At 50.9% G+C, this 26,407-nt stretch overlaps 1 protein-coding gene across 34 annotated transcripts in view; it reads left to right on the plus strand.

The window, feature by feature from the left end:
• The window catches only part of KMT2C (lysine methyltransferase 2C), a 271,671-nt gene extending 248,759 nt beyond the window's left edge, over nt 1-22,912 (plus strand). For 21 of the 34 annotated variants that reach the window (XM_082693396.1, XM_082693371.1, XM_082693373.1 and 18 more), the window contains 17 exons: nt 824-1,036; nt 1,744-1,908; nt 3,360-3,501; nt 3,654-3,801; nt 5,135-5,313; nt 5,460-5,596; nt 6,399-6,648; nt 7,951-8,090; nt 8,507-8,614; nt 10,421-11,540; nt 12,450-12,586; nt 13,682-13,824; nt 14,094-14,262; nt 18,213-18,329; nt 18,932-19,005; nt 19,255-19,363; nt 20,990-22,912. In XM_082693396.1, coding sequence (XP_082549522.1) covers nt 824-1,036; nt 1,744-1,908; nt 3,360-3,501; nt 3,654-3,801; nt 5,135-5,313; nt 5,460-5,596; nt 6,399-6,648; nt 7,951-8,090; nt 8,507-8,614; nt 10,421-11,540; nt 12,450-12,586; nt 13,682-13,824; nt 14,094-14,262; nt 18,213-18,329; nt 18,932-19,005; nt 19,255-19,363; nt 20,990-21,082 — 3,444 coding nt within the window. In that variant the 3' untranslated portion in view covers nt 21,083-22,912. The remainder of the gene's footprint in view (nt 1-823; nt 1,037-1,743; nt 1,909-3,359; nt 3,502-3,653; nt 3,802-5,134; nt 5,314-5,459; nt 5,597-6,398; nt 6,649-7,950; nt 8,091-8,506; nt 8,615-10,420; nt 11,541-12,449; nt 12,587-13,681; nt 13,825-14,093; nt 14,263-18,212; nt 18,330-18,931; nt 19,006-19,254; nt 19,364-20,989) is intronic. The other 13 variants (XM_082693380.1, XM_082693383.1, XM_082693402.1 and 10 more) reach the window with 12 other exon arrangements.
• Nucleotides 22,913-26,407: the final 3,495 nt, after the last annotated feature.

Below are 26,407 nucleotides of genomic sequence, written 5' to 3' on the forward strand. Positions count from 1 at the left end.
TCAAAGATTCAGTGCAGAATACATCAAAATACATGTAGCAACTCTAGTTACCTATCTAACAAAGTATAACTGTAACATTTAAAAACAATGGCCCCTAAAAATATTTCCATATTTATTAGGTATTGACAGCAGTACCTTCTAGAACCTCTTCAAGGACTGGTTTATTCTCACTTCTTCTTAGCCATTAAGTAAAGAGAAAGGCTTAAATAAAGGGGCGGGGGCGCTCATTTGCTAGCGTACGTGTAGCCCCTCTCATGGACTTTAAGTATAGAGCCGTTATTACCCAGTCACATTTGTGACCGTGAGCTGATTTGAATATCTGGCCTTGTTTATTTTTACTGATCCAAGGCTAGCTGTTCCTCTCAGCGAAGGTGCATAGGCTATGGACAGACCTTGTATTTCACCCATTCCTAAGGGAAACCCAAAAGAACTCCCCAGGACCGCAGTGCAGGGGCTGTCGTGGGTACCTGGCCAAGAGCGCACCTTCCCCACAGTCTCCAGAGAGCAGGACCAGGGAGCGCCGGTCTGCACTGGCACCTGGTGGTCCCACCTAAGGAGTAATACTTGCTCTGAGATGGAGAGTAGCCACATTAAGAATTCTGGTCTTTCTGCAAGCTTTGCAGCTTACCAATTTCTGTACTTGAGAATAGTGTTTGAAAAGGGGATGATCACTCAGAAAACAGACCGTAAGAGGCCACTGCCTTTCCCTGACTCATAGTACCCGTTAGGAAGGTGCGTCATGGGACAGGACTGGATGGGCATGAACTGCAGGGGCCTGCGCGCGCACAGTCCACTTACCTCTCGACCTTTCCAATTACATTAGCGAACTTTGGGGGCTCCAGTGCAAGGTGGTTTTGGATGTGGCAACAACCAATTGCCAAAAACAGATGGAGGAGGTGAAACCAAGAAACCTCGAAGCAAACGGACTCAGAGGACAGGGGAGAAGGCTGCACCTCGCTCCAAGAAAAGGAAGAAGGATGAAGAGGAGAAACAAGCGATGTACGCCACCGCCGACTCCTTTACCCACCTGAAGCAGGTGAGTCGCTTGGAGCAGCTCCTTTAAAAAGTCAAGTGAGGTGTCAAATGCGTTTTCAACCCCGTTAAACTGAAATTTTCTTTTATCGCCATATTTCCTAAGTAAAGTAATTATAAAGATAAATGATGTCTCAACAAAGAGTCTAGTAGATTTCCTGATTGCGAGCAAAACCGCACCATATCCTATTGGCACCCGAAAATGGCAGTAAGACAGATGGATTGGTAGGTGACGGTCAGGATTTACTTGTGGTCAGAAGGAGCAGCCTCAGCACCAAGAGAAACTGTCTGTGTTACTTGTGACTCTGGATGCAAGGAAATGCAGCTGCCGGTCTCCCCGCAGTAAACTCTGTTCTTACACCTTTGTGGTTGTCACAGAAGGTGGGAGACAGCCCCTAAGAGTGCCACTGGGGGTCCCTGGCCTCCCTTCATGCCCTGATTCTTGCTGAGCAAAGATAAGGAACATGTTTTTCTTGTTAGATGCCTGGTAGCATCCCTTTAAGACAGATGAGAGTAAAGCTCATTTTTAAATATATCCTAGAGATTCTGTGGTCTCTCTCACTTACTTACTCTAGCATTTTGATACTCGAAATTTTTAAGTCTTGTTTTTGTCAAGCCTTATTGGACTAAGTTGCCTTGGGTCTTAGAAAAGTTGCGAAACGCTCTGTTTTGTTGACCGTGTACATTACTCTTCAATGTGTTTTTTAATAGCAGCTCTCTCTGCTCCCTCTAATGGAACCAATCATTGGAGTGAACTTTGCGCACTTTCTTCCTTATGGCAGTGGCCAATTTAATAGTGGGAGCCGACTTCTAGGAACTTTTGGCAGTGCTACCCTTGAAGGGGTTTCGGATTACTATTCTCAGTTGATCTACAAGGTATGTTTCTTCGCCAAGGTCTTACCTTGCTTCCTCTTTGGATACCATATCAGAATTGGGAGAGCTTGTCTTGTTTTTCCATCTAATCTTCGAAGTTTCATTTAAACTTTATTAGTTCAGCTAAAAGGTGAAAATTTCCCTGGATGAAGAGTTTCTAACATAAATATTTGTAATTTTTTATAGGTAAGAATACAAATAGTGAAGAACATCCCTTATGTATTTCCATGGTAGAGAAAATACCCGTTTTCCTATAACCTTTATTAACTCTTTAAAAAGAATCCAAATACATAGTAAATAGAATAAAAGATGTAGCTAGCAGTTTTCCCTGGAAAATGAAATGAAAAAAATTGAAAAGTGTATTTTGTCTCATGATTTAGGTAATAATTACAACTAGACAGTAATTCTTAAACTAAAATACCAAACTAACTCAAATTTATCTTTTGGGGTTACTGTTTTAGCAACGTTTTATAATAGCCTTATTTAGACATTCTTACTTCACATCTGACTTACGTAAAATGATCTTTTTGCAAAAAATATTTGAGAGTATCATCAGTTTTCTGGAGGGCTTCTCTTCTTACTTTAGAATTAAAGTCATTCTCTTGTGACGCTCCATTTATTGTCATTGTCGGCTTTTCTCTTCAGTTAGAGCCTGTCCTCACTCTTGTAAATGCCTTCTCTTCTGATGCGAGCTGCTCTCCAACACACTTCATTACCTTCACGAGATCCCCGATCTTTGCAAGATTTGTAATTTCACCTTACACTCGATTCTCACGGTATTATTGGTAGATTCCAACAATCCCTGAGAGACGGACCCATCCATGAACAATGACAAATCGATGACATGCTAAGCAGAGAGAAGTGTTTGGAGGGGACTCCCGTTTGTTAACGAGTCAGCCATTTCCGTGTTATTGCTAAGACTTTCGCATCTTACAGAGGTTTTGGACAGTCCAGATTCTAATATTGAGGCTATGAGTTGTAATGATAGGATTAGGACCACAAATTCTCAAGGTTTTTTTGTTTTTGTTTTTTGTTTCTTTTAATGGACCTGGGGCATATCTTAATGAGAATTGAATAATGGAATTCTTGAGAACGTTCTGCAATTTATTGGTGGAATTTTAAAGCTGTCTTTCACTGGCTATAACAATGAAATTTGAAAGATGTATAGAATAGAATAATGTTACTTTGGTTCTTAATTTCAAGTACTCAAGCTGGGCAGAGTAAGCAAATGGCGAACTGGTCCATATAAGCCCGAGTATTTCTCCCACCAAAAAACCTCCTGGCCTTGTCCATTTATTTTTCTTCTTGGTGTTCATTTAGGAATGAAGATGCGTCTTGATGACATTTCTGTAGCCTTGCTTCCATGTGCTAAAAATTCACAGAACTAAGTTTTAGCAAGGTCATGGCATATTTGCTCTGTAGCATATAATTTAAAATTTTTTGGTCTCCTGCAGCAGAATAATTTAAGTAATCCTCCAACACCCCCTGCCTCTCTTCCTCCTACACCACCTCCTATGGCTTGTCAGAAGATGGCAAATGGTTTTGCGACAACTGAAGAACTTGCCGGAAGAGCTGGAGTATTAATGAGCCATGAAGGTATGACCGTACCGCTCTGAGTCGCACACCTCTGAGGAGTGTGCCTTTCCCAGCTGTGTTTGGTGAAAAGGCAGTCGAGTCGTGACCTTCTCTTCTCCCCCATGTATCCGTTTTGACTAAATCTGTTTTTGGTTGTGTTTTCGCTTTTCCAGTTACCAAAAGTCTAGGACCTAAACCATTTCAGCTGCCGTTCAGACCCCAGGATGACTTGTTGGCCAGGGCTATTGCTCAAGGCCCCAAGACAGTGGATGTTCCAGCTTCCCTGCCAACACCTCCTCATAATAATCAGGAAGAATTAAGGTAGAAGTTCTTTTTCTTGCCCATTTTTTAGGTATTTCATTTTTAAAAAAATATGTATATAGCGTGTCTGTACGGATTGCAGGGATAGCATGTAAAAACATGGAAGGGGTGAAAATTTGAATGGTTTTCTCTAGGACTTAGTTTATAAAACATTCTTAACTATTAAAAGTAATTAGTTTGTACATTTTTCAGTTCTTAGATGGTTTAAGTTCAACACATAAATGGACATTAAGGCAGTAGGAGTCTGTATGCAAAATATCTCAGAGATCATTGTCACTTACTGATGTTTGCAGATGTCTGAAATCAAAGGGCAGCAGTCACAGATCCTGGAGAATGCCTTTGGGGAGGAGGATTTAAGGACTGGCCCGTCCAGTTTTGTACTTCTTTCTGTTAGCTCTTTAGACCCAAGACTCTGGGGAGAAACCGTTTCCCTTAGTAGGCAACCACACCCCAGCTCGTTAGGTCTAGGAAAGGTTCTCATGTACTTCGTCCCGTGATTCTCCTTTAGCTAATCGGATAACTGCCCTCTGCTTGATGAGACATCATGTAGATTAAGTCCCTTACTCCACCAAGGAGACAACTGTGGGCCAAAAAGACGTTACTTGTCCAGATTTAGAATCCAGTCTCCCTGCTCTCTTCTGCATTGTGCTGCTGGAGCTTGCTCGATCCCTGAATCGGGGGCAGTTATATGCGTGTGTTGCGCCCTAGGGTAGGGCACTACTGCTTCACAGGGACCCATTCTAGAAGCTGAAGCCACTCTTGGGTCTCCTCATAATGCTACTGCTCAAATTCTCTCCACATAACAGTGTCTCCTTTTGGGGGTGCTGGGAGACCCCAGGTTTGGGGGTACCCTACAGCAGTGGCTTGACACCACACTTGCCCCCTGACCTCAGTTACCCTAGTTAACCTCTAGATTCTTGGGCTAGACTATTCCCTTCTTCCACTGTACTTGATCAATTATGAAAAATAAAGGCCTGTGAAGCTCTAATGACACCTTTTCTGGCTGCAGACTGTTCCATAGTCTCAGGGACCTGGAACTAGCCAGAGGTGTGAGTATCGTCCTTCTTCTGCTGTGTGCTAATCTGAACGTCTTGGCAAGTCTTTTACACTTTGGTGTTGAAGTTCATTAAATTGCTTCATAGTTGGATGTGTTTCTTGGGTCTTTTTCCGAGAGATTTCTTGTTTGGCCCCGAACCTGTTCTTTGGCTTCTTACGTCATTGCCATTGTCCAGGGGAACCTCCTGGTCCCGCTAGTGGACAGGGCTGGGTCTGCAGGAAGCCCCCGGTGGTGGACGTGCCCATGTCGACCGTGTAATCTGTGTTCTTCTCTCAGGATTCAGGATCACGGTGCTGATCGGGACACTCCTGACAGTTTCGTTCCCTCGTCCTCCCCTGAGAGTGTGGTGGGGATGGAAGTGAGCAGATACCCAGATCTGTCCTTGGTCAAAGAGGAGCCTCCAGAGCCCGTGCCGTCGCCCATTATTCCGATTCTTCCGAGCAGTGCTGGGAAAGGTACGGAACGTTCTCGGTGAAAGTACTTGTCGTTACCGTCTGCCGGTTTACTGACGTTCACGTTTTGATTTTGAAAAGCCATTAACATCTTTCCTTTCTCCCTGCTTTCCCTCTCTCCTTCCTTCCTCTTTCTCCCCCCACTTAAGGTTTGGAATCGAGAAGGAATGACATCAAAGCTGAGCCAGGCACTTTATTTTTCACACCACCTTTTGGTTCATCCCCAAACGGTCCCAGATCGGGTCTTATATCTGTGGCAATAACCCTGCATCCTACGGCTGCCGAGGTAAAGACGAAATTCCTTTTTAACATCATAAACTGTCCACGTTCTTACAGGGCGTCGGGCGGCTTAGAGCGAGACATGCACAGCAGGGTCGTGGCGGGCAGAAGCCCCCAGAGCGAGGACGAGCGGTCAGGTGTCCGGGCTGCTTCTGAGACCCTGAATGAGTGTCACGTGGCTCTCCGGGGAGGCCAGGGCAAAATGAAGCTCGTGTTCTCGTGTTCTTAGTAAAACGTGTGTCCTTCAGAGAGAAACCTCTTGAGAACTACACATAGAAAATAGAGCCATGAGAAAGAACTTGGTCGGCACTCAGTTTTACAGGAGTAGTGTGAACGTCCAGGTAGCAGCTGCCCCGATCAAATGCTAATAAATTCCTGAGAATTTTTTTCTGTTTTGGTTCGGTGAGGATGTTGGCCCCCACACTATAGTCCAGTGATAGAACGGTGGGTGGGGGGAGGGACACAGCGCTCTCTGCCTGGCACTGGACGGGTCCACTCGAGACAGTTTCCGCCCAGCGGTGAGACCTAGGTTTCCCTCCCTCCTGCAGCGGTGACCGTAGCTCGAATACTTGAACGGTCGCACAAATGCGTCATGCTAATTGGGATCCTTGTGTGAGGATTTCTGCTCAGGAAAGCTTGATGGGGATACTGATCCATTAAAACAATTTTTTTTTCCCCTGAGACTCTTAAGTATAAGTGAAAGTGGCTGGATTTGCTCAGACCGTGCATGTCCGGCAGACGGCATTCACCCACGCCTGTGGCTCACTGTGGCCTCCGGGGCTAATTCTGTGTTTACACTTGTGTTCTAGAACATTAGCAGTGTGGTGGCTGCATTTTCCGACCTTCTTCACGTCCGAATTCCTAACAGCTATGAGGTCAGTAATGCTCCAGACGTTCCATCAATGGGTTTGGTCGGTAGCCACAGAGTAAACCCAGGCTTGGAGTGTCGACAGCATTTATTTCTTCGTGGGCCGCCGCCAGGACCTACAAACCCTCCCAGATTAGCCAGCTCGTACCGGCTGAAGCAGCCCGATGGGCCTTTCCCTCCAACAAGCAATGGTGAGCCAGTCTGCCTTTTGTTAACCTCAGATTCATTCTCCACTCACAAGCTTATTCTCTTTAAAAATCTCACTTCAAGGGGCGCCTGGGTGGCCCAGTGGGTTAAGCCTCTGCCTTCGGTTCAGGTCATGATCTCAGGGTCCTGGGATCGAGCCCCGCATCGGGCTCTCTGCTTGGTGTCCCCCTCTCTCTGCCTGCCTCTCTGCCTGCTTGTGATCTCTGTCTGTCAAATAAAATCTTAAAAAAAATTTTTTTTACATCTTACTTCAAAAATTAAAATAAAATCCCACTTTAGTTTTGAACAGGTAGTGGCATGTTGGTATGTAGTCCTGGGTAGTTGGGCCTCCTGTGGGTGCTCCGTCTTCTGTGCTGTGGTTTGACCTTAGTGGCTGGGAGTCAGAGTCACCGGGGCACTGGCGGTGTGCGGCTCCCTCTGCGGGCTGCTCGCCCTCCGCAGCTTTTGTTCTCTGTCTCCCCGAGGGCCCGCCGCCCCGACGGCCTGGCTTCCGGGTGCACGCGAGGCCGGCATCTGTGACTGTGCCCCTCTCCTTCTGTGCCTTGCACCCCCACTTGCGTCTTGCTGGGCCAGTGCCCTGTCCTCACGAGCCCTGCTCTCCCCACGCATGAGCTGCTCCGGAGGCCCAAGGGCAGGGCTGCTGCCTCGCCCCATTCCCTTGGACTCTGGTTTCAGTCCTGGCCGCGCTCTCGGGGCCTGGCAGCGCCTCACTCCTCATCCACCAACTCTGACCCAGAGCTGCCCGTGTGGGCTTCCGGGCTCGGCCTCCAGGCTGCTCTCGCCTCACTCACTTGCCCTGTCCTGCCTTCCGCCTCCACACCCCACGCGATGGTACGCCCCGAGTGTGCCTGACCACGGTTGTCTCCTGGCCCTGGGGCTCTCCTTAGCCCTCGGCGACTTCCCGGATCACATTAGGACTCTTGTACATGCGTCTCTTCCGTCTCTCCTAAAACACTATTTATTGTCCTGACCCTCAAGCAGAGGTAGTGTCCCCCACCCCACTCGCTTTGCACGTAGGCGAATGTTGATCGTGGCGGATTGGGGTCCTCTCGCACCCCTCGCGTGTGAGCGCTGTTTCAGCTGCGTGAGGACAGGTGTGTCCCTCTGTGCTCCAGGGCCACGTGCGTAATAGCTGCCCTGTAACCACTGCTTGAAAGATAAGGTTTTTATTAAAAAAGAATAAAATCAGGTATGTCAGATGAGCCGTGTTCTGAGTGGATTTAGCTTTACACCTGCGTCGGGTAGCTGGTTAATGTGGCTCCCTAACGGCCGTCTTCTGCACTTAGGTCTCTCCGGATATAAGGACTCTGGTCCCGGGAGAGCAGACAGTGCGGCACTCAGGCCGCAGTGGTGCTGTCACTGCAAGGTGGTGGTCCTCGGGAGCGGCGTGCGCAAGTCGTTCAGAGACCTGGCCTTTGTGAGCAAGGTACTAGGGTGTCCCTCCGCTGAGGTGTCCCGCTTGGTTATGGTGCTCCGCTGCTGTGTCAGGTGTCCCGCCCGGTCACGGCGGCTCCGTGGGACTCCGGTTCTGCCCAGGAGCCTCAGTGTATATTTGACGTGTTTAGCTTAAAACCAAACGGTGACAGCAGACGGGTAAATTGGACATTTATAAGACGCCCATATGTCTGAATAGAGTAAAATACGGATAATAAAGTTTATTTTTATACATTTATTTTCTCTTTGGCTAAATTATATGCTAAATATTGGCAGGGAGTTACTTTTTTACTTTTAAGATAGAGAACTACTTTCACTTTTAACAGAGCATAAAAACCAACAATGGATAGAACGTGTTCTTAGGAAATTTTGGCTCGAGATTCCCACACGTTTCTCTTTGCCTCACAGGATTCCCGAGAAAGCTCCAATAGAGTGGAGAAGGACATCGTCTTTTGTAGTAATAACTGCTTCATTCTTTATGCATCAACCACACAAGCAAAAAACTCAGAAAGCAAGGTAAGTTGAGGACCGTCTCCATCAGGGAACAGCGTATATTGAGTGGTTTCCATGGTTTGGGGTTACGCTATGGACAGAAGAGCTTCCTAGACTCTGGGTAGCATCTTGGTAGATGCTGCATGCCCAAGGAAGGGCAGCCTGTGCTGCTTTTTCAGATGAATTCAGCTTATTTGACGGTGGGTAGGGGGTAGACTTGAATTATGTCTTAAAAGTTCAGAATTTATAAATAAAACACCAATACTAATATCTTTAATTTTACTGAAATAATTACCAATATCTTGACTTAATTACAATAATAGGACTTAAAGCTTTTATTGCTCTTACCCTGATGGGAAAGCCTGTTCGCAGACACGTTGTGAGCCCACTGCTGTATTTTGGGGAGAAAGATGTTGCTCATGTCATGGTGGAAATGGTCTGTGGTGCCTGATTCTGTGTGAATTAAGTGTATCGATGCGTGGTTGATGGATTGACAGTTTTTGTTTATTTTTAAGATTTTTATTTATTTATTTGACAAATCACAAGTAGAGGGGCAGACAGAGAGAGACAGGGAGAGAGGGGGAAGCAGGCTCCCTTTTGAGCAGAGAGCCTGATGCGGGGCTCGATCCCAGGACCCTGGGATCATGACCTGAGGCCGAAGGCAGAGGCTTTAACCCCCTGAGCTGCCCAGGCGCCCCTGGATAAACATTTTGAACTGTTTGTGTTAAAGGAAGCCTGCTTGGGCGGGAATGCCGCCAGTCCTTCCTCGCTGCAGACGAGGCTGTGGTCGTCTCCAGTGTAATGAAATCAAGCTCTATGCCAAATAGATTTAGACTTTAAATTAAAATATGCTGGGGTGCCTGGGTGGCTCAGTCAGTTAAGCCTCTGTCTTCGGCTCAGGTCGTGATCTCAGTGTCCTGGGATCAAGAGGAGTGTCCAAGAAGGTTTAGGAGCAGAACAGTCTCCAGAGATAGAGCCTGGTCCCGAAGGCCTAGGGCGGGGCTCCCTGCTCCACGGCGAGTCTCCTCCTCCCTCTGCCTTCTCTCCCCACCCCCACCCCGCTCATGCTCTCAAAATAAATAAATACAGTCTTCTAAAAAATTACTGTGTCAACTTGTGTAAGAGGAAGAATTGCTTTTTTACCAGATACTTTTAAAATTTGGTGTGCAGTTCTTGCCTGCTCCTGGATTTATGTGAGGTGTGTCTTCTCAGATGCCCGGTTGGAGGGGTCGTGTGAGAACAGGGAAACCTGAGGGCACCCAGAAAGTCTGGGCGCTTGTCTCTCTGCTCACCGCTTCCAGCAGCCGGATCAGAGCTGGGCAGCCGCAGGGAGGGTTCCAGACGATGCATTTGATGGGGGACCATTGCCCCTTCTTTCCTCATACGTATGCCGACGAGTTCCGCCTGAGATGGACAGACGTGGGTTCCCGAGTGCGGATAAGCTCAGAGAAGATCACGTTCTGAAGTTCTTATTTGGTCCAACGGAAAGCACCGTTCCATTGTACGAATTAAACCAGATAGCTCCTCTCTTCAGCATTGATTTTTCTGGCTTGATTATGGTCAGAGAGGAGTGTCTGAGAAGGTTTAGGAGCAGAACATTCTCCAGAGATACAGCCTGGTCCAGAAGGCCTGGGGCAGGACTCCCGACATGGCCCGGCTCTCATCAGCCCGTGGGCACCGTGGGCAGTGTCTGCTGTCCACCTCTGCTGCGTGTGACCCTTCCCCTGTCCCCCACCCCTCCCGGGGCACAGGCCCTGTGACCCCCTGCTGCTTGGCTTCCTGCTCTGGGACCAACTGCTCTTCTTACTCCTCTGTTCTTTCGCTGTGCAGGAATCTGCTCCGCCGTTGCCACCGTCGCCCGTGAAGGAGACGCCTTCCAGAGCATTCCATCAGTACAGCAACAACATCTCCACTCTGGACGTGCACTGCCTCCCGCAGCTCCAGGAGGAGGCTTCTCCCCCCGCGTCACCCCCCGTCACTTTCCCTCCAGCGTTTGAAGCAGCCAAAGTAGAGGCAAAGCCAGACGAGCTCAAGGTCACGGTCAAGTTAAAGCCGCGGCTCAGGACCGTGCACGGCGGGTTTGAAGACTGTCGGCCCATCAGTAAAAAGTGGCGAGGGATGAAGTGGAAGAAGTGGAGCGTCCACATCGTCATCCCCAAGGGGGGCTTCAAACCGCCTTGTGAGGACGAAATAGATGAGTTTCTGAAGAAACTGGGCACTTCCCTCAAACCGGACCCCGTGCCCAAAGACTATCGGAAGTGTTGCTTCTGTCACGAGGAAGGGGACGGGCTGACGGACGGGCCAGCAAGACTGCTCAACCTTGACCTAGACCTGTGGGTCCACTTGAATTGTGCGCTGTGGTCCACAGAGGTCTACGAGACCCAGGCGGGGGCCCTGATAAACGTGGAGCTGGCGCTGAGGAGGGGCCTGCAGATGAAGTGCGTCTTCTGCCACAAGATGGGCGCCACCAGCGGCTGTCACCGCTTCCGCTGCGCCAACATTTACCACTTCACCTGCGCCATTAAAGCACAATGCATGTTTTTTAAGGATAAAACGATGCTTTGTCCCATGCACAAACCAAAGGGAATTCACGAGCAGGAGTTAAGTTACTTCGCCGTCTTCAGACGGGTCTACGTCCAGCGCGACGAGGTGCGACAGATCGCCAGCATCGTGCAGCGCGGGGAGCGCGACCACACGTTCCGCGTGGGAAGCCTCATCTTCCACACGATTGGCCAGCTGCTTCCGCAGCAGATGCAGGCCTTCCATTCGCCCAAAGCGCTCTTCCCCGTGGGCTACGAGGCCAGCCGCCTGTACTGGAGCACCCGCTACGCCAACCGGCGCTGTCGCTACCTGTGCTCCATCGAGGAGAAGGACGGGCGCCCCGTGTTCGTCATCAGGATCGTGGAGCAAGGCCACGAGGATCTGGTCTTAAGTGATTCCTCTCCTAAAGGTAAGACCCACACGTGCGTGCCCTGCAGAGCTGGCCGCTGACGTTTTATGGCCGCGTTTTCTGTTGTTTGTTTCAGACTGTACGAAAGCAGACGTGCATTTTTTGGTTCCCAAATGCGACTCTTAGCCTCTTTGTGTCGCTGTATCTGCCGGCTGTGCTGGGCCGTCTCGTCAGCACTTGCTAGACTTGCGCACCCACAGTCAGAATACGTGTGTGAGTGCTCAGTGATAAAGCAGTGACTGTGGACGAGGGTCGCCTGTTTGTGTCGGGGACCCTCCTCGTGTCAGAAGGCAGGGGACCGTGTTCACAGCATGCGGGGTGCGCTGCCTTGTATGAGGATTACCAGACACTGAACAAATTTGGAGCTAGAAGTTGGACTCTTCATTCTGAGCATAGGCTGTCATTTTATTGATGTGTACCGGGGAATTGTTCTTTTTTTAAACTCTGGCTGTTTTTTAAAAAAAAAAAAAAGTATGAAAATGCCCTGAAGATAATTCGAATGGAAATATGAATTTCCTATTTTAATTTAAATCTGAGAGGAAAGAAACCTACTTCTGGATACTGCTAATTGGGCTGATCAGTTAAAAATACAAAGTGATATGCCTCGTGTGAAAATGAACCAAGTTCTTATTGGGATTTGTTACATTAAACTTTCTTTTCCACTTTCACTGTTTTAGTTCCTTAATGTAACACATTCTTTTCCCTAAAATTCCGTAAAGTCTTCAAAATAAACTGTCGTTTGATAAGCAGGTGGTAGGGTGGTCGGTTCACCACCCCCAGGCTTGACTTGGAAACTGTCTCTGAGAGGTTGGCCCGTCTCGGCTGTTTGTGCCGCGTCCTGCGTCCTCTGTGTTCAGTGGTGAGCAAGTGCGTTCTAACTTGTTTTGTTTCTGTTTGGGCCCTGTGTAGGTGTCTGGGATAAGATTTTGGAGCCCGTGGCATGCGTGAGAAAACAGTCGGAAATGCTCCAGCTTTTCCCGGCGTATCTGAAGGGAGAAGACCTGTTTGGGCTCACGGTGTCTGCAGTGGCGCGGATCGCGGAGTCCGTGAGTGCCTCGGGCCGGGTGTGGTAGTGGGACTGCCTTTGCGGCTGCAGGGGACGGTCCCCACGGGCTGCACTAGGATACTCTGAGGTAGCGCTTTGCTCTCTTCGTGTCGCAAGCCATCTGTGACTCATGGGGACACCTCAGTGCATGGCGGCATTCTCTCCCTGAGGTGGCTCACACACTGCAGGTTCTCTGCGCGGGGGCAGACGAGGCAGAGGGAAGAGCAGGGCTGGGCAGCGACCGCAGGAGCACATGGTCTTCTCTGCCCTCTCGTTGTAGTCTTTGAAGACTAAGATGATTAACACGTTTGCCAGTGAGTCTACACACAATGCTTTTGAGGAGTTGTGTGGTTGTAAGGCATTATCCTGAGCAAGAAAAAAAATCACTGATGGTTGGTGGGGTTTGTTTTGTTTTTGTTTTTTTGGAGAAGCAGAGGACACCCCACAAGCCACTGAGTTCTAGGTCTGCTTCCTTCCTTCGGTGGAGCCCTGCCTAAGTGATGTGCATCTTTTATGTCTGTAGAGAAATATTTCACAAGAAGTATATTCTAGAAGAGGCCTTTAACATAAAACTGTCTTACAAATAAACCTTAGCTTATCATCTACACTCTCAGGGAACTGAGTACAATAACCTAGCTCATTGCAGTCAAATTGGAAGAAGCAAGAAATCAAGACAGGAAACCATATCAATAATTTTTAACTATATTTAATTTTTAAATTAATTCCAGATACACAAGTTGAAAGAGCGAAGTTGTAAGTCAGGACACACTGGGTCGGGATAGTCAGATCTTAAAGTGGCGCCGGCACGTGTGTGGCTTGGCCTGTGGCGGTTCTGTGGGTTAGTCTTTTTCTTCAAGGAGCAATTGCCAGGGTTGACGACGTTCTGCTTTGAAACTGAACTCCGTGTGTTAGCGCTGAAGTAGATCTGAGTGCAGGCTGGCGACCAGGACACGCGTTAAAAGACCATTTTGTTCACAGGGAGTATGTTGACAAGTTACTTCCGGAAAGTTCCGGTCGGGCCCTCCCCGGGCCAGCTCAGGACGGTCGCGGTCTTGATCCCGCACGTTCACCCTGTGTCTGTTTGGCTCCTTTCCAGCTCCCGGGGGTGGAGGCGTGTGAGAACTACGCCTTCCGGTACGGCCGCAACCCTCTCATGGAGCTCCCGCTCGCCGTGAACCCCACAGGCTGCGCCCGAGCCGAACCTAAAATGAGTGCCCATGTCAAGAGGTTTGTGTTAAGGTATTTTGTTTTAACTTCACATAGTACAGCCCAGGGTTTCCCGGCGTATTCGTGGTTTCTGTGCTTGCTCTGTCCGCTGCTTGCCGACCTGCCGTCTCTGGCTGCGCCCGCGCCGACCGCGTCCGAGAACTCGCCGTGCGGCTCTGCTAGGCGGCTTTCCATGTATGTTCCTGTCAGTGAGAGTTTGAACCCGCTCGGCTTTGGGCGTTCTTCGGAGATATCTTCAGTTTTCCTTTCATTTTTTCCTGTTGACGTGCCACTGCGCGCAGGCCTCACACCCTGAACAGCACCAGCACTTCCAAGTCCTTCCAGAGCACGGTCACGGGGGAGCTGAACGCGCCCTACAGCAAGCAGTTCGTGCACTCCAAGTCCTCGCAGTACCGCAAGATGAAGACCGAGTGGAAGTCCAACGTCTACCTGGCCCGCTCCCGCATCCAGGTGAGGGGCCGCTGGGCTTGGGAGGCGGGGGCCGGGCCGGGGTCTGGCCGTCCGGGCTGCTGGCGTCGCGTCGTCGAAGGACTTCCCGCGGCGGAGGCTGGGCATCACGTCTGGGAAATCCGGTCCCGTCTTGTCCGTTGGTAGCACCAGCGACTGAAGACGACCCTGGATGCTTCTCCTCCCCCAGTGGGGAGACCGGACTCCGCATCTCCGTGTCTCAGCGAGGGCTCGTGGGCAGCCGGGGGCACGGTGTCCTGCGCTCACTGGGTTTGGGGAGCGCTCACTAGAGCTGTTTCAGAGTCTCGTGAGAAATACAAGCGAAACTACTTTCAACAGGTGCAGCAGTGTGTGGGGTTCTCCTCCGGAAGCCGTCTTCTCACGAGAGCACTGTGTCTTCTGGTGCCTAGAGTGTGGAGGACCTTCTGGGTCATCTGTGGGCTCAGCATGTAAATTACCTCCACAGTCCGTACGCGCTGAGCCGCGGATTAGTCTGCTCCGCATCTCCCTTGGATGTCCTAGGACGGAGGCACAGAGCTCACTTTGCCAAATGTCTCTGTCCCTGAGCCCAGTTATCCTGAGTGTTTCCCCATCCACGAGTTGTTTGCCTTGGCCCCAGTTTGCCCAGATCCAGGGCACCCTCAGGTTCTGTTGCCGACCTGCCCCCCCCAGGAGAGCTCTCTCAAGTCCACGCTGTCTCTGCCCCCCGTTTCCACCTGCCGCCGCACCCGTGAGCACCGCTGTCGGGCCTGCCACTGCCTCCCCAGCCCCGCTCACCCCCGGGGGCCCCTTCACAGTGAAAATCTCATCCACGTTCCATTGTCCGTACTCATTCGGATTCTTGTTCCTTTCTTGGGAACGTTTTCTCCTCTTGGGAAGACTGTAGGATCTTCTTGTTAGTCTTAATATTTGGACATTTTACAAAAAATGTGCCGAAGTTTGGGTTATTTTCTTTTTTGTTGCTTTCCTTACTTGATGACCCTTTTCAGCCTGGAGCACTGGGCCTTCAGTCTGAGAAATGTTTCCGTGTTGATTCATCTGCAAGTTCCGACCTCAGTTACTTTCTTTTTGAACCTGTAGACAAATTTGGACGCATGAGGTCGGAGCTGTCACACGGTGGGCCCAGGCTAGCTGCCGCATCACTGGGGCCTGCTAAGGCATGCCTTTCGGTCCAGCCCCTGCGGTGGGGCCCCCAGAGGACCAGTGTGAACAGACGGGAGCCTGTGACCCCACCAGCCCTCCGCTCCCCCGTCTGGTGTTGGTTCCCCTGTCATTGTTCTTCGGCTTCTGCTGTATCTACGGAGCTTTCTTTGGTGTTTAAAAAAAGTCACCTAAGAGCTCTTTCTGCTCTTGATCGTCTCATCTGGTACCATGTTCCTTATTAGAAATATGGTGTCTTTCTGCTCCTTCTGCTGTTGGGTCGAGAATGCAGCCTCTCCAGCTCCGGGGGTCCTGTGGCCACTCCGGGGGGTGTGTCTTTCTCATCTGCCACATCGGTTCCTTTTCGATTTTAAACATCCCCAAGCAGCTCGTTCACTTCTTACTGTCCTGTTTCTGCGTCACTGTTACTCCCTTACGGTCATTTCACTGATGGCTCAGGCCCGGGGACGGCGTGTTGTGCCGCTGTCCTGGCCACGCAGCCTCGTCTGCGCACGAATGTTCCCGCGGAGCCGCTCACGTCGACTGAGCTGCAGGCTTCTGCACTCGCTGACCCCAGAGAACCCTCTAGAGCTGCCTGGTGTCTCTGTTTCGTTCTTTCGTTCTCCTCGGCGTCTGCGTGACGTTCCCGGACATTGAACTAGAGTGAAGCAGAGCGTGCCCGCAGCTAATCTCACAGAGGGATGTGTGTACTTGGCGTGTTAGGAGACCTTGTTGCTTTGCCAGAAAGGCTGTCATAGCTCGTCTCCTCCTGCATTGGGGAAACTGTCTCTTTCCTGTCCCATTTGTTGTGCGGCTGCCCTTTCACATTTCCGCCCGCCTGGCCTGCTTCCTTCCTGCCGTTTCCGACCGCGGACGAATGGGCCGCGCTTCAGGCTTGCCGCTCGGATCGGCTCTGCTGTGAATCGCGCATCCTCCTCCGACCGTTTTCCAGTTCATGAGACCTTGGCTGGGAGATGTACTCCCCACCACGCACCCTGTGCCTACGAGGAAGTCTGGTATTTTCTTTCTTATAAAAGTGAATTTTTGCATAGTCAAATGTACATAATTTTTTATAGCTTCTAGTCTTGATTAAGACGGTGGATTTTATTATATTTGTAGTCTCTTGGATTTCCAGATTTCAGAGACTTTAAGTGTTTTCAGACTATTCTGTTCCATTGAGTAACTAGTTGAAGCCCCATGTAGTAACCCGTCCGTATCGCACTGAGTGATAACACCACCGTACGGCTGTGTGAGCAGTGCACATGAAAGTTTCACATGTGCGTGATCGCCTTGCATTCTCCATTCTTTTCCACTGATCTTGTCTGTTCTTTTTTTTTTTTTAAAGATTTTTATTTATTTATTTGACAGAGATCACGATTAGACAGAGAGGCAGAGAGAGGGGGGGAAGAAATCTCCCCGACGAGCAGAAGGCCCAATGCAGGGCTCGATCCCAGGACCCTGAGATCATGACCTGAGCCAAAGGCAGAGGCTTAACCCACTGAGCCACCCAGGCGCCCCATGATCTTGTCTGTTCTTATACCAAACTATATTGATCTCTATTCGTACTGCTTTTTTGTCTATTTCGATTCGTTCACCTAAGTTATATCTGGAATTGAACAGATATATTGCATAAAATTTCTTTTCCCAGAAGACAATTCAGTTCACACACCAGAGTCTCTGAGACGGGCCCATGGTACCGTGTGCCCCACGGTGGGGGCTTCCCAGTGAGCACACGCTCTTCCCTACTTGGTTCCTGCGGTCTTCCGGCCAGCTGGAGTTGAGAAGGCAGAAACTCAGTGGGACGAGAAAGTGTCAAATGTTCAAGGAAGTAGTCCATGTTTTTCCAGAATTTGTAATGCTGAAAACTTAAAAAGGCGCTCATAGTCTGTGATTTACTACTGGCAAGACAGGACGGTCTGCCAGAGGAGAGGCCTGCGCAGTTCTCCCTGGTCCAGATTCCTGTATCTTCCTCTGCGGCCTCGAACCTTTGGGGGAAAAGTTGCCTTTCGAAGAGCTGTATTTCTTTCCAGCTTTCCTGGTAATTAAAGCAGAGTAACTTCTCCTGGTTCTCCTTTCGCTCTGGGTTCCAGGAAGTCCTAGCCAAATCTGAAACCTGACTATAGTATTAATAGTCGCTCATGGTTAGCCCTACTTCTTACTAAGTTTACTGTCCTTTCTTATCCTTTTAGAAATAGTAATGGGGCCGCCTGGGTGGCTCAGTGGGTTAAGCCTCTGCCTTTGGCTCAGGTCATGATCTCAGGATCCTGGGATTGAGCCCCACATCGGGCTCTCTGCTCAGCGGGGAGCCTGCTTCCCCCCCCTCCCCTGCCTGCCTCTCTGCCTGCTTGTGATCTCTCTCTCTTGCTCTCTCTCTCTGTCAAATACATAAACTCTTGAAAAGAAAAAGAAATAATAATGGGATAAAGTAAATACCAGAAGCTAATAGCCTGTAATAGCTATAGCTGTTGGCCTGTTTAGTTGGTCGGATCGCGACATGAATTTCATGGAAGATAAGATGGTCTGACAGGACACGGTAGCCAGTCAGTGGTGCTGCTTTGTAAATACGCCTTCAGAATTTAGTAAAAGATACAAAGTGAGATAGTAATGGCATGATTTTAAGTGATAATTAAGATTGTTTCAGATGATAGTATATTCAGTAAAAAAGACTTTGAGTTTAGGTGAGTTCTTCAGTGTGGCCTTTGATGTGGCCTTTGTATGAAAGGGAGTCAGGTTTGTTGTCCAAGAAATCAAAGTGATTTTTAAAGTACATACACACACTCTTTTTTTCCATTTTTTATTTGTTTTCTCCACAGGGGCTGGGCCTGTATGCTGCCAGGGACATCGAGAAGCACACCATGGTCATCGAGTACATCGGCACGATCATTCGAAATGAAGTTGCAAACAGGAAAGAGAAGCTGTATGAGTCCCAGGTAAGAGCCGGCCGTCTTCTGTCCCTTTGCCGTCGAAAAGCTGGAAACAAGGCCAAGTTGCACTGTCCTGTGAGGCTCAGTTTTGAACGGAAGCCACATCTGGATACTTTTTTTGAGTTTGAGAGGGAGGCGTGTGTGTGCGAGAGAGCACGAGCACGGCGAGGGGCAGAGGGAAGCAGGCTCCCCACTGAGCAAGGAGCCCGATGCGGGACTCGATCCTAGGACCCAGGGATCGTGACCTGAGGCGAAGGCAGACGCTTAACCAAATGAGCCACCCAGCAGCCCCCTCCTTTTTTTCCCTTTTTTTAGAGATTTTTTTTTTTTACTTAACATCTGGATATTCTTGTGTTTTCCTTGTTTTTCCATCCTTCTCACTCTGTCTGGTCAGTGTGAGTGTTCACATAGAGACAGCTGTAGACTGATGAGCCTGGTGTTCCAAGCAGCGTCCTGATGCGTTGGATTTCCATTCACACCGTGTGCATACATGTCCCCTGACGTGATTGTGTGGCACCCACAGCACAGGCTGTGTCTCCGTTCACTTCCGGCTGAGTCTTCCGGCTCTGAACTTGCACGTGGAGGAATTTCTGACTTTTCTTTTTCAGAACCGTGGCGTGTACATGTTCCGCATGGATAATGACCACGTGATCGACGCGACACTCACAGGAGGGCCTGCCAGGTGAGCAGCCGGAAGCTGGGCGAGGAGGTTCTGCCCAGTGGGTCCACGTGCCCACAGCGGCCTCCACGATTAAAAATTCAGGGCAGATACGCTTTGAAAATAATTTTCATTTGAAATTGTGTGTTTGTTCTTGTTCTATGAACAGGCAGGTAGAAATGTAATTAGGAGAAAGTTTTCGCTATGAGCTGAATGTTTGTAAAGTTTCTTCCGGCTGTTCCGTAATAAATAGTTTTCTGAAATGGCTTGCAGATACATCAACCATTCGTGTGCTCCCAACTGTGTGGCTGAAGTGGTGACTTTTGAGAGAGGACACAAAATCATCATCAGCTCCAGCCGGAGGATCCAGAAAGGAGAAGAGGTAAGCGCGCGGGCTCCCGGCCGCTCCGCCCGTAGTCCCTGCGCAGCCGCTGCCTAGCACGGCGCTGGCCTGGGGCTTGTCCAGGGCTTCAGCACTAGAAAAAGTCTCCTTGTGGGTCAGAGGGCACAACCCTGTCACCTCACCCGGGACGGTCAGGGGTCGCCTTCCTCCTCGCGGCAGCATTGGATGTGTGGACTACAGCTCCCCCCACGGCCTCCCCCGTGCTCCCCAAACTCCACATATCCCCGCAGCACCCACGGGGCATCACTTTCCCGTGTCCTCAGGCTCCTGCTAGACCCCTTGGTCACAGACTGACAGGACCCCTCTCTTTAAAGATTCTGCCTGTCATCCCACTGATGTGTGGAGACTGTCCTGGGATTGTAGGCTCTGTGGTCCCCGGGAACGGGACGCTCACGCGAGGCCACGGAGGGCTGTGGGCGGCCCGTCGGGGGCAGCACGGGGCTCTGGATGGCCAGTCTGCACACTCAGCTCACGGCACAAGCTTACAGACTTTCTCAACAGAGTTTCAAAGAGTTTGGCTCTTTGGGTACAGTTGTGTCTCTTCTTTAAAATGCTAGGTGTTGAACTTGACGTTTGTTTCTCCGGGCGCATGGATGACTTTCACCTGTTGAGGTTATTTCTGGTCTAGAGCACTTACTTACGTTCCCCGAATTTGTCTTCCACAGACGCGATTAGCACACATTTCCCGGTGCTCTGTGTGCCGCTGAGCAGTGTGGGTTTCTGTAGGAGCTTCTCCTGGGTGGGGGGTCAGGGGCCGGAGAGTCTTTGTTGGAAGCCCCCTCTGCAATGATTTCTTGTATTTTTTGGTCATTTTTTGGAAATCCCTTTTTTAAATCAAATTATTTGAGAACCCAGCGTGGTGCCGGCGACCACCAGGGCCGTTGGGACGCACGGAGACCCCTGAGCCCCGGGTCCTTCCTTCCCGGGCCCGCCTGAGGACCCTTGAGCGGGTGGCTTGGCTTCCCCGAGCCGCCGCTGCATTTACACGAAACGGCGGCGTCTCCCTGCAGAGCCCGCCAGTGCCCGGCAGCGGGGCACACGGCTGGGTAGCCGGGAGGAGCTGCCCGTAAACGCCGCGCTCTCCCCTTGCAGCGCAGAGCGGACGTGTTGATGTCGCTTAGGACGTTTGGGCCGGAAGGACCCGGGGAGTCGGAGGCGCGTCAGGGAGGGCGGGCCCGGGGGTGGGAGGCACAAGGACCCCTGGTGGCCGCGGCAGCAGCTGCTCTGAGATGCGGAGTGACTCGATGACCCTAAGTAGACTTTCCGAGACCTTCTTCTAAGTGAGGCAGGAGGAAGCAAAGCTGTCCGCTGGTGGGGGTGGGGCGGTCGGTCCCTCCCCGAGATGTGGCCCCACCGGCAGATGAGGTCGGGGGACCCGCGAGGGCGTGTGGGAACGCGGCTCTCTCCAGCCGGTCCCCTCCCCCCATGGGGCGCGGCCCCCAGCACGATGTCCCCTGCCGCGCCTGTCCCCTGGTGAGCGCAGGAGGGCTTCTGTCCGCGCGGGGTCCTCTGCTGGTCCGCTGTGCGGCTGGTTCTGAGATCGGGCAGGTGAGCCCCCCCGGCCCCCCACCCCGGCCTCTCTCACGCTGTGTCTTTGGTGGGCAGCTTTGCTATGACTATAAGTTCGACTTCGAAGACGACCAGCACAAGATTCCGTGTCACTGCGGGGCCGTGAACTGCCGGAAGTGGATGAACTGAGCGCCTCGCGGCCTTGGCGGCGGCTTGTCCCTAGGAAGGAGCGATTGACACACCAGTGGAATTTCGCAGACGGAAAGAGATTTTGTTTCCTGTTTTATGACTTTCTGAAAACTCGCCTCTGGGAGTTCTGATTCCCTCGGCCCTCCGGGGCGGACCAGGACCTCAGAGCAGTCCAGCACTTTTGTTTTCTTCTTCTTTCTTTCCTCCTTCTTTCTGTGGGTGGGTTTTGTTTTGTTTTGTGTTTTTGCGTCTCGCTGAGGAGACACTTTGACTGGGGCGAAGAGCCGCTGGCTGCCCTGCCCCGGGCTGGGGGCTTCCTATGAATGTACAGACCGAGATCACCAGCGAAAGGGAGGCGGGGCGCCCGAAGTGCTGGCCACGGCCTTATCTGAAACAGGGGCAGGCCCTCTAACTTAAAGATTTTTTAAAATAAAGTAGACACCACTGAACAAGGAATGTACTGAAATGACTTCCTTAGGGATAGAGCTAAGGGGTAATAACTTGCACTAAAATACATTTAAATACTTGATTCCATGAGTCAGTTTATTGTAGTTTTTGATTTCTGTAAAATAAGAGAAACTTTTTGTATTTATTATTGAATAAGTGAATGAAGCTATTTTTAAATAAAAGTTAGAAGAAAGCCAAGCTGCTGCTGTTACCTGCAGAACTAACAGGCCCTGTTACTTTGTACAAATATGTAAATATTTTGAGAAAAAAATACAGTATAAAAATAGTATTGACCAAATGCTACCAGGCTCTGCAGCAGCTCGGGTGCTTATAAGATGTTCCTAGGGATGTCACAGTATAATTTTGTGTTCTTAAATACGCCGTTATAATTATGTAATAACCAAAATTTCAGCCTAGAGCATTTGGGGTTTTTTGGAAACTACGGTCTATTAGTACTCAATTGTTTTATACACCTTCTGATAGAACGGAGTGTAGGCTATGACTACGACTTTTATAGCTGTTTTGGTAATTTAAACTAACTTTTTCATATTATATTGTTGCATCCCTACTTCTTCAGTCAGGTTTTTTTGTGCTTACAATTTGTGATAACTGTGAATAATGCTTAAAAATACACCCAAATGGAGGCTGAACTTTTCTTCAGCGGACGTAGTTTTGACTAGAACTTTGTTTCGAGCTACAGAGAATCATGTAAACATACTAGATCATGTAGCAGGACTCCAGCCTAACTCTAGCCTTCTGTTCAACATAAAAATTTGAAAAGGAAAAAAAAAAAAACGAGCGTTGTGGTCACGCTTGCAGCTGCGGGACCCCAACGATAGGATTTCGGAAGATGTAATTTTAAAATGTGTTTGTATGAACTGTTTGTTTACATTTCTTTAATTAAAAAAACACACTGTTTTGTGTTTGCTTGTAGAAACTTAATCAGCATTTTGAACCAGGTTAGCTTTTTATTTTGTACTTAAAATTCTGGTACTGACACTTCACAGACTAAGTATCAATGAAGTTTTTGTGTGCACAATTCAAGTGGGCTGTAAACTGTTGGTCTCTCAGTGACGCAGTTCTGAACTTGTAATGTAAATGGCATGATGTATTTTTATCTTACAGAATAAATCAATTGTATATATTTTTCTCTTGATAAATAGCTGTATGAAATTTGTTTCTTGAATATTTTTCTTCTCTTGTACAATATTCTGACATCTTACCAGTATTTGTCTTACCGGGTTTTTGTTTTCTGTTCTGTATAATAGTACCTAATGTTGGCAAAAATTGAATTTTTTGAAGTATACAGAGTGTTATGGGTTTTGGAATTTGTGGACACAGATTTAGAAGATCACCATTTACAAATAAAATATTTTACATCTATACAAGCGCCTGAGTGTGTGTCGGCCCTGCCCGCTGTCTGGCCGGAGCTCCGGCGCGGGGGCTCAGCCTTCGGCTCCCGGCGTGTGAGGTCATCAGCTCGGGCCTCTCTCTTTTCAGATAAGTTGACGTGTAAGTTCGAGGCTCCTTCCGGATGGAGAGACTGTTCCCTGCAGCTGAACAAGGAGGGGAACTTGGGTTTCTCCTGAAGGGTGTTTGCCAAGGTGCCCCGTTCCCTTGATTAAAGTCTCTGTTTGTTTGTTAAATTGAGTCTTCTGGGGTCTGGGGGGGCAGCCTTTTTCAGACGAATTCAGTGACAGAGTCGATTCCTGTCGTACTGGATGTATTTGCACTGAAGGGGATTGCTGAGAATTAAAATAGCTCCGAATCCCCCTCACAGTTTCTAAAACCAGTTTTTAGCTTGTGCTTCATGAACACCCTAAAATAACAGGCTTTTATACTGCGTGGTTTTATAGAAACTCTCAAAGCACTTCTCTGACAAAAAGGTTTTAAAAATATTCTGCAGCGTCTCCCATTCGCGAGTCTGGCGCTTCGGTGGGCCCGAGGGCTCGGGTCTGCGCCAGGTTGCCAGGCGGCCCCCCCGGTGCGGCCTCTTCCCTGACCTCCTCCCGGATCGCTGGTACCAGTCACGGGAGCGCCGTGACCCTGACCGCGCAGAAGGTGAGCTGGCGCTCTGCGGGGGCGGGGGGGCTGCGCAGCGAGGCCGAGGCTGTCGTTCGAGGGGACTCGTACGTGGTCTGACCGCTTTGCAGAAAGACCCCTGCTCTTCCGAGGTGCGGGCCCTTCCTCTCCGTCCCCACCCGGGCCCCTCCTGCCCTCCTCCGGTCACCAGGCAGACACCATTCCTCGGGTCACGTGCTCCCGAAGGCAGCAGGTGTGTCCCGGCCCGTTCAGTTCCTTGTGCTGGGGGCACTTGACCGCTGTCTCTCGGAGCTGACCCCGGCTTTGTGGCCCTCCGCTGTCTCCCGGTTTTCCTCCCACCTCCCTGCTGTAGTTTTGTCCCTAAAAGTGCGTGACCCGTTTACTGAGCTTTAAAAAGGGACGTGTTCTCCATCTGAGAAACCGCTCCTGAAAGATCTTTTCCAGGAAACCGCAGCTCCACGGTGGCCCTCGGGCTCACAGCCAAGAGCGCCTGGAGGAGCTCAGGTACCGGCGCCCTAACACCAGCCCGGGCTCAACTTCCCCAACGTCTGCAAGCCAGGCCGGCGGCTGCCAGCGAACACCAGGAAAAGAGAAGCTCAAGGTCACAGATGTCGTCTGGACCCATCTGCACGGACACGGGCGCCCTGTGGCATCAAGAGGCCCCGCGCCGCAGCAGTTCCGCAGAGCAGGGCGGCCCGGTGTCCCACGTGCAGCTCCGATATGAGAGGCGCTCCCTTCACCTCGCCGTGTGAGGGGAAGAGAGACCGTGTTTCCTTTGGGCAACGCGCTGCCACCTCCTGACCAGGCCTCCCCAGAGATGCCTTTGCTGGCGTCCAGCGGGGCCACCAGCGCCTGCCCCCAGCTTCCCAGGAGCCACGCTGGGGGGCCTCACAGGGAAGCTGAAGGGCTATGTGCCACGTGCCCAAGGAAGCTGGTCACTCCTCTGTTCCCGGGTCCAGCCAGGGCCACCATGTGGCTCTGGTCATCTTGTTTCTGTAGCCTGGGGGTGTGTGACAGTAACTCAGGTTTGCCTTGTTTGTGTGACCCTTTTGACGATGCGTTCCTCATACTGAAACTGTCCTGTCCAGGTTTTGGCACACGAAGCCTGCGTGTGAGAGCTGTTTTTAATATGATTCCTGCTAATTCTATTGTCTCTTTAATTTCCGGGCCCATCTTGCTGATGGATGTTTACTCCTGGTGACAGGTCACATTTTCCTGCCTTTCCGTGTCTGGTTAACTTTCTCAGATTCCAGAATTTGTGCTTGTATGTTGTTGAGTGCTGGACTGTGTTGTATTCAAAGGCTGTTAGACTTTATTCCGCCAGTAGCTGAGAATCACTTTCCTCCTTTCAAAAGCTTGTTCTTTACACATTTTTTGGATGCGCCTAATTTAGTTATTAAAAGATTTTATTTGGGAGGGCATGGGAGCACATGTGAGGGAGGGGCCGATGGAGAGGGAGAGAGACTCTCAAGGAGACTCCCAGCTGAGCGCAGAGCCTGATGCGGGGCTCAGTCTCACAACCCTGACATTGTGACCTGAGCCGAAGCCAAGAGGTTAAGAGTAAGTCAGCCCCAGTACTGCAGTGTGGCCCTTTGGGGAACATACTGGATGTCCCGGATGTCCCCACGGGGCTGTTGCTAGATCAGCCCCGCGTGATCGTCCCTGGGACTTGCTCTTTCCTTGACCTTGTCCTCAGCAGGGTCTCGTGGAGTCACGGGCACCTGTGCGCAGACGCGTAGGCGGCCAGACTCGGCAGAGGCCGTGGACACGTGCTGTCCTGCATGTTCTGTCCTGCATGTCCTGCTGCTCTGGCCGCCTCCTGGTGCCACTGGCAGCCTCTCTTGGAGGCCGCCCCCCGCCGCGTTCCTCCACCGCGTCTGGAACCGTCTCGGGGGCTTGGAGTCCACCGTGTTATTGGGAGCCCATCCTGCGGTCCCTGCCAGCCAGGCCCGACAGTCGCCCGTGTGTTTTCTGCTTTTCTAGACGCTCGGCCCAGGACAAGCCCAGATCCGCTTGTTCCCTCTTGGACAGAAGGAAAACTTTTCTCCATTCTTTTTGACTTAAAATTTCCCTCCTAATTCTGTTTCTTTTCAAGGCATTATTATGTATGTCATGTTCCTTCATCCCATGTTTCTTTTTAATCATTTCTCAACTAATTTTTAAAATTTCGAACACCTGCTTGAGCCCTGTCGCACTTCTGAGGGGCCAGGCTCTGCCTTAAACTGGCCTCTCCTGTCACGTGGTGTCTGTGTGAACCGAGGAAGGAGCGGTGCTGGCCGAGGGCGCGGGACCGAGCGCGGGACCAAGAGCGGGGCCGAGGGTGGGGCGGAGCGCGGGACGGACCGTGGGACCGAGCGCGGGACCGAGCCCCGGCCCCCGCCCCACGCTGTCCGTGGGCCGCGGCAGCCTCCGTGCGGAGACCCGCGGGCGCCCCAGGAACCGCCGTCGGGAGGGGCCTCCGCACGCCGGGGGGCCGCGAGGCTCACGGGCCGGGGCTGGGGCGGGGCCGGGTCTTCCCACGCGGCAGGGAGGCCACCGACGGGGTCTTCCTACGCCGGCGCGTCCCCCGCGTCCAGCGGCTCCGTGTGGGATTGGACCGGGACCGCCGCGGCTGCTCCTTTGCCGAGGCCTGACGTTTGCCCGACGTCGTAGGTGCGGCTCAGAAGCTTCTCCAGGAGCCTTGGCTTGGGAGACCCTAATTCCCTCCCTCGCGTTCACCCCTCCTCTCTCTCCGTCGTCAGCCCTGCCGGCTCAGCCTGGATTCCCAGCGGCTCCTCCGGGCTCCCGGCCCCGACCCCGAAGTCCCGGCAGCAGCGTCACGCGTCCAGAGGCGCT

The sequence above is a fragment of the Mustela nivalis genome, assembly GCF_964662115.1.
Source record: "Mustela nivalis genome assembly, chromosome: 12".
NCBI classification, from domain to species: Eukaryota; Metazoa; Chordata; class Mammalia; order Carnivora; family Mustelidae; genus Mustela; species Mustela nivalis.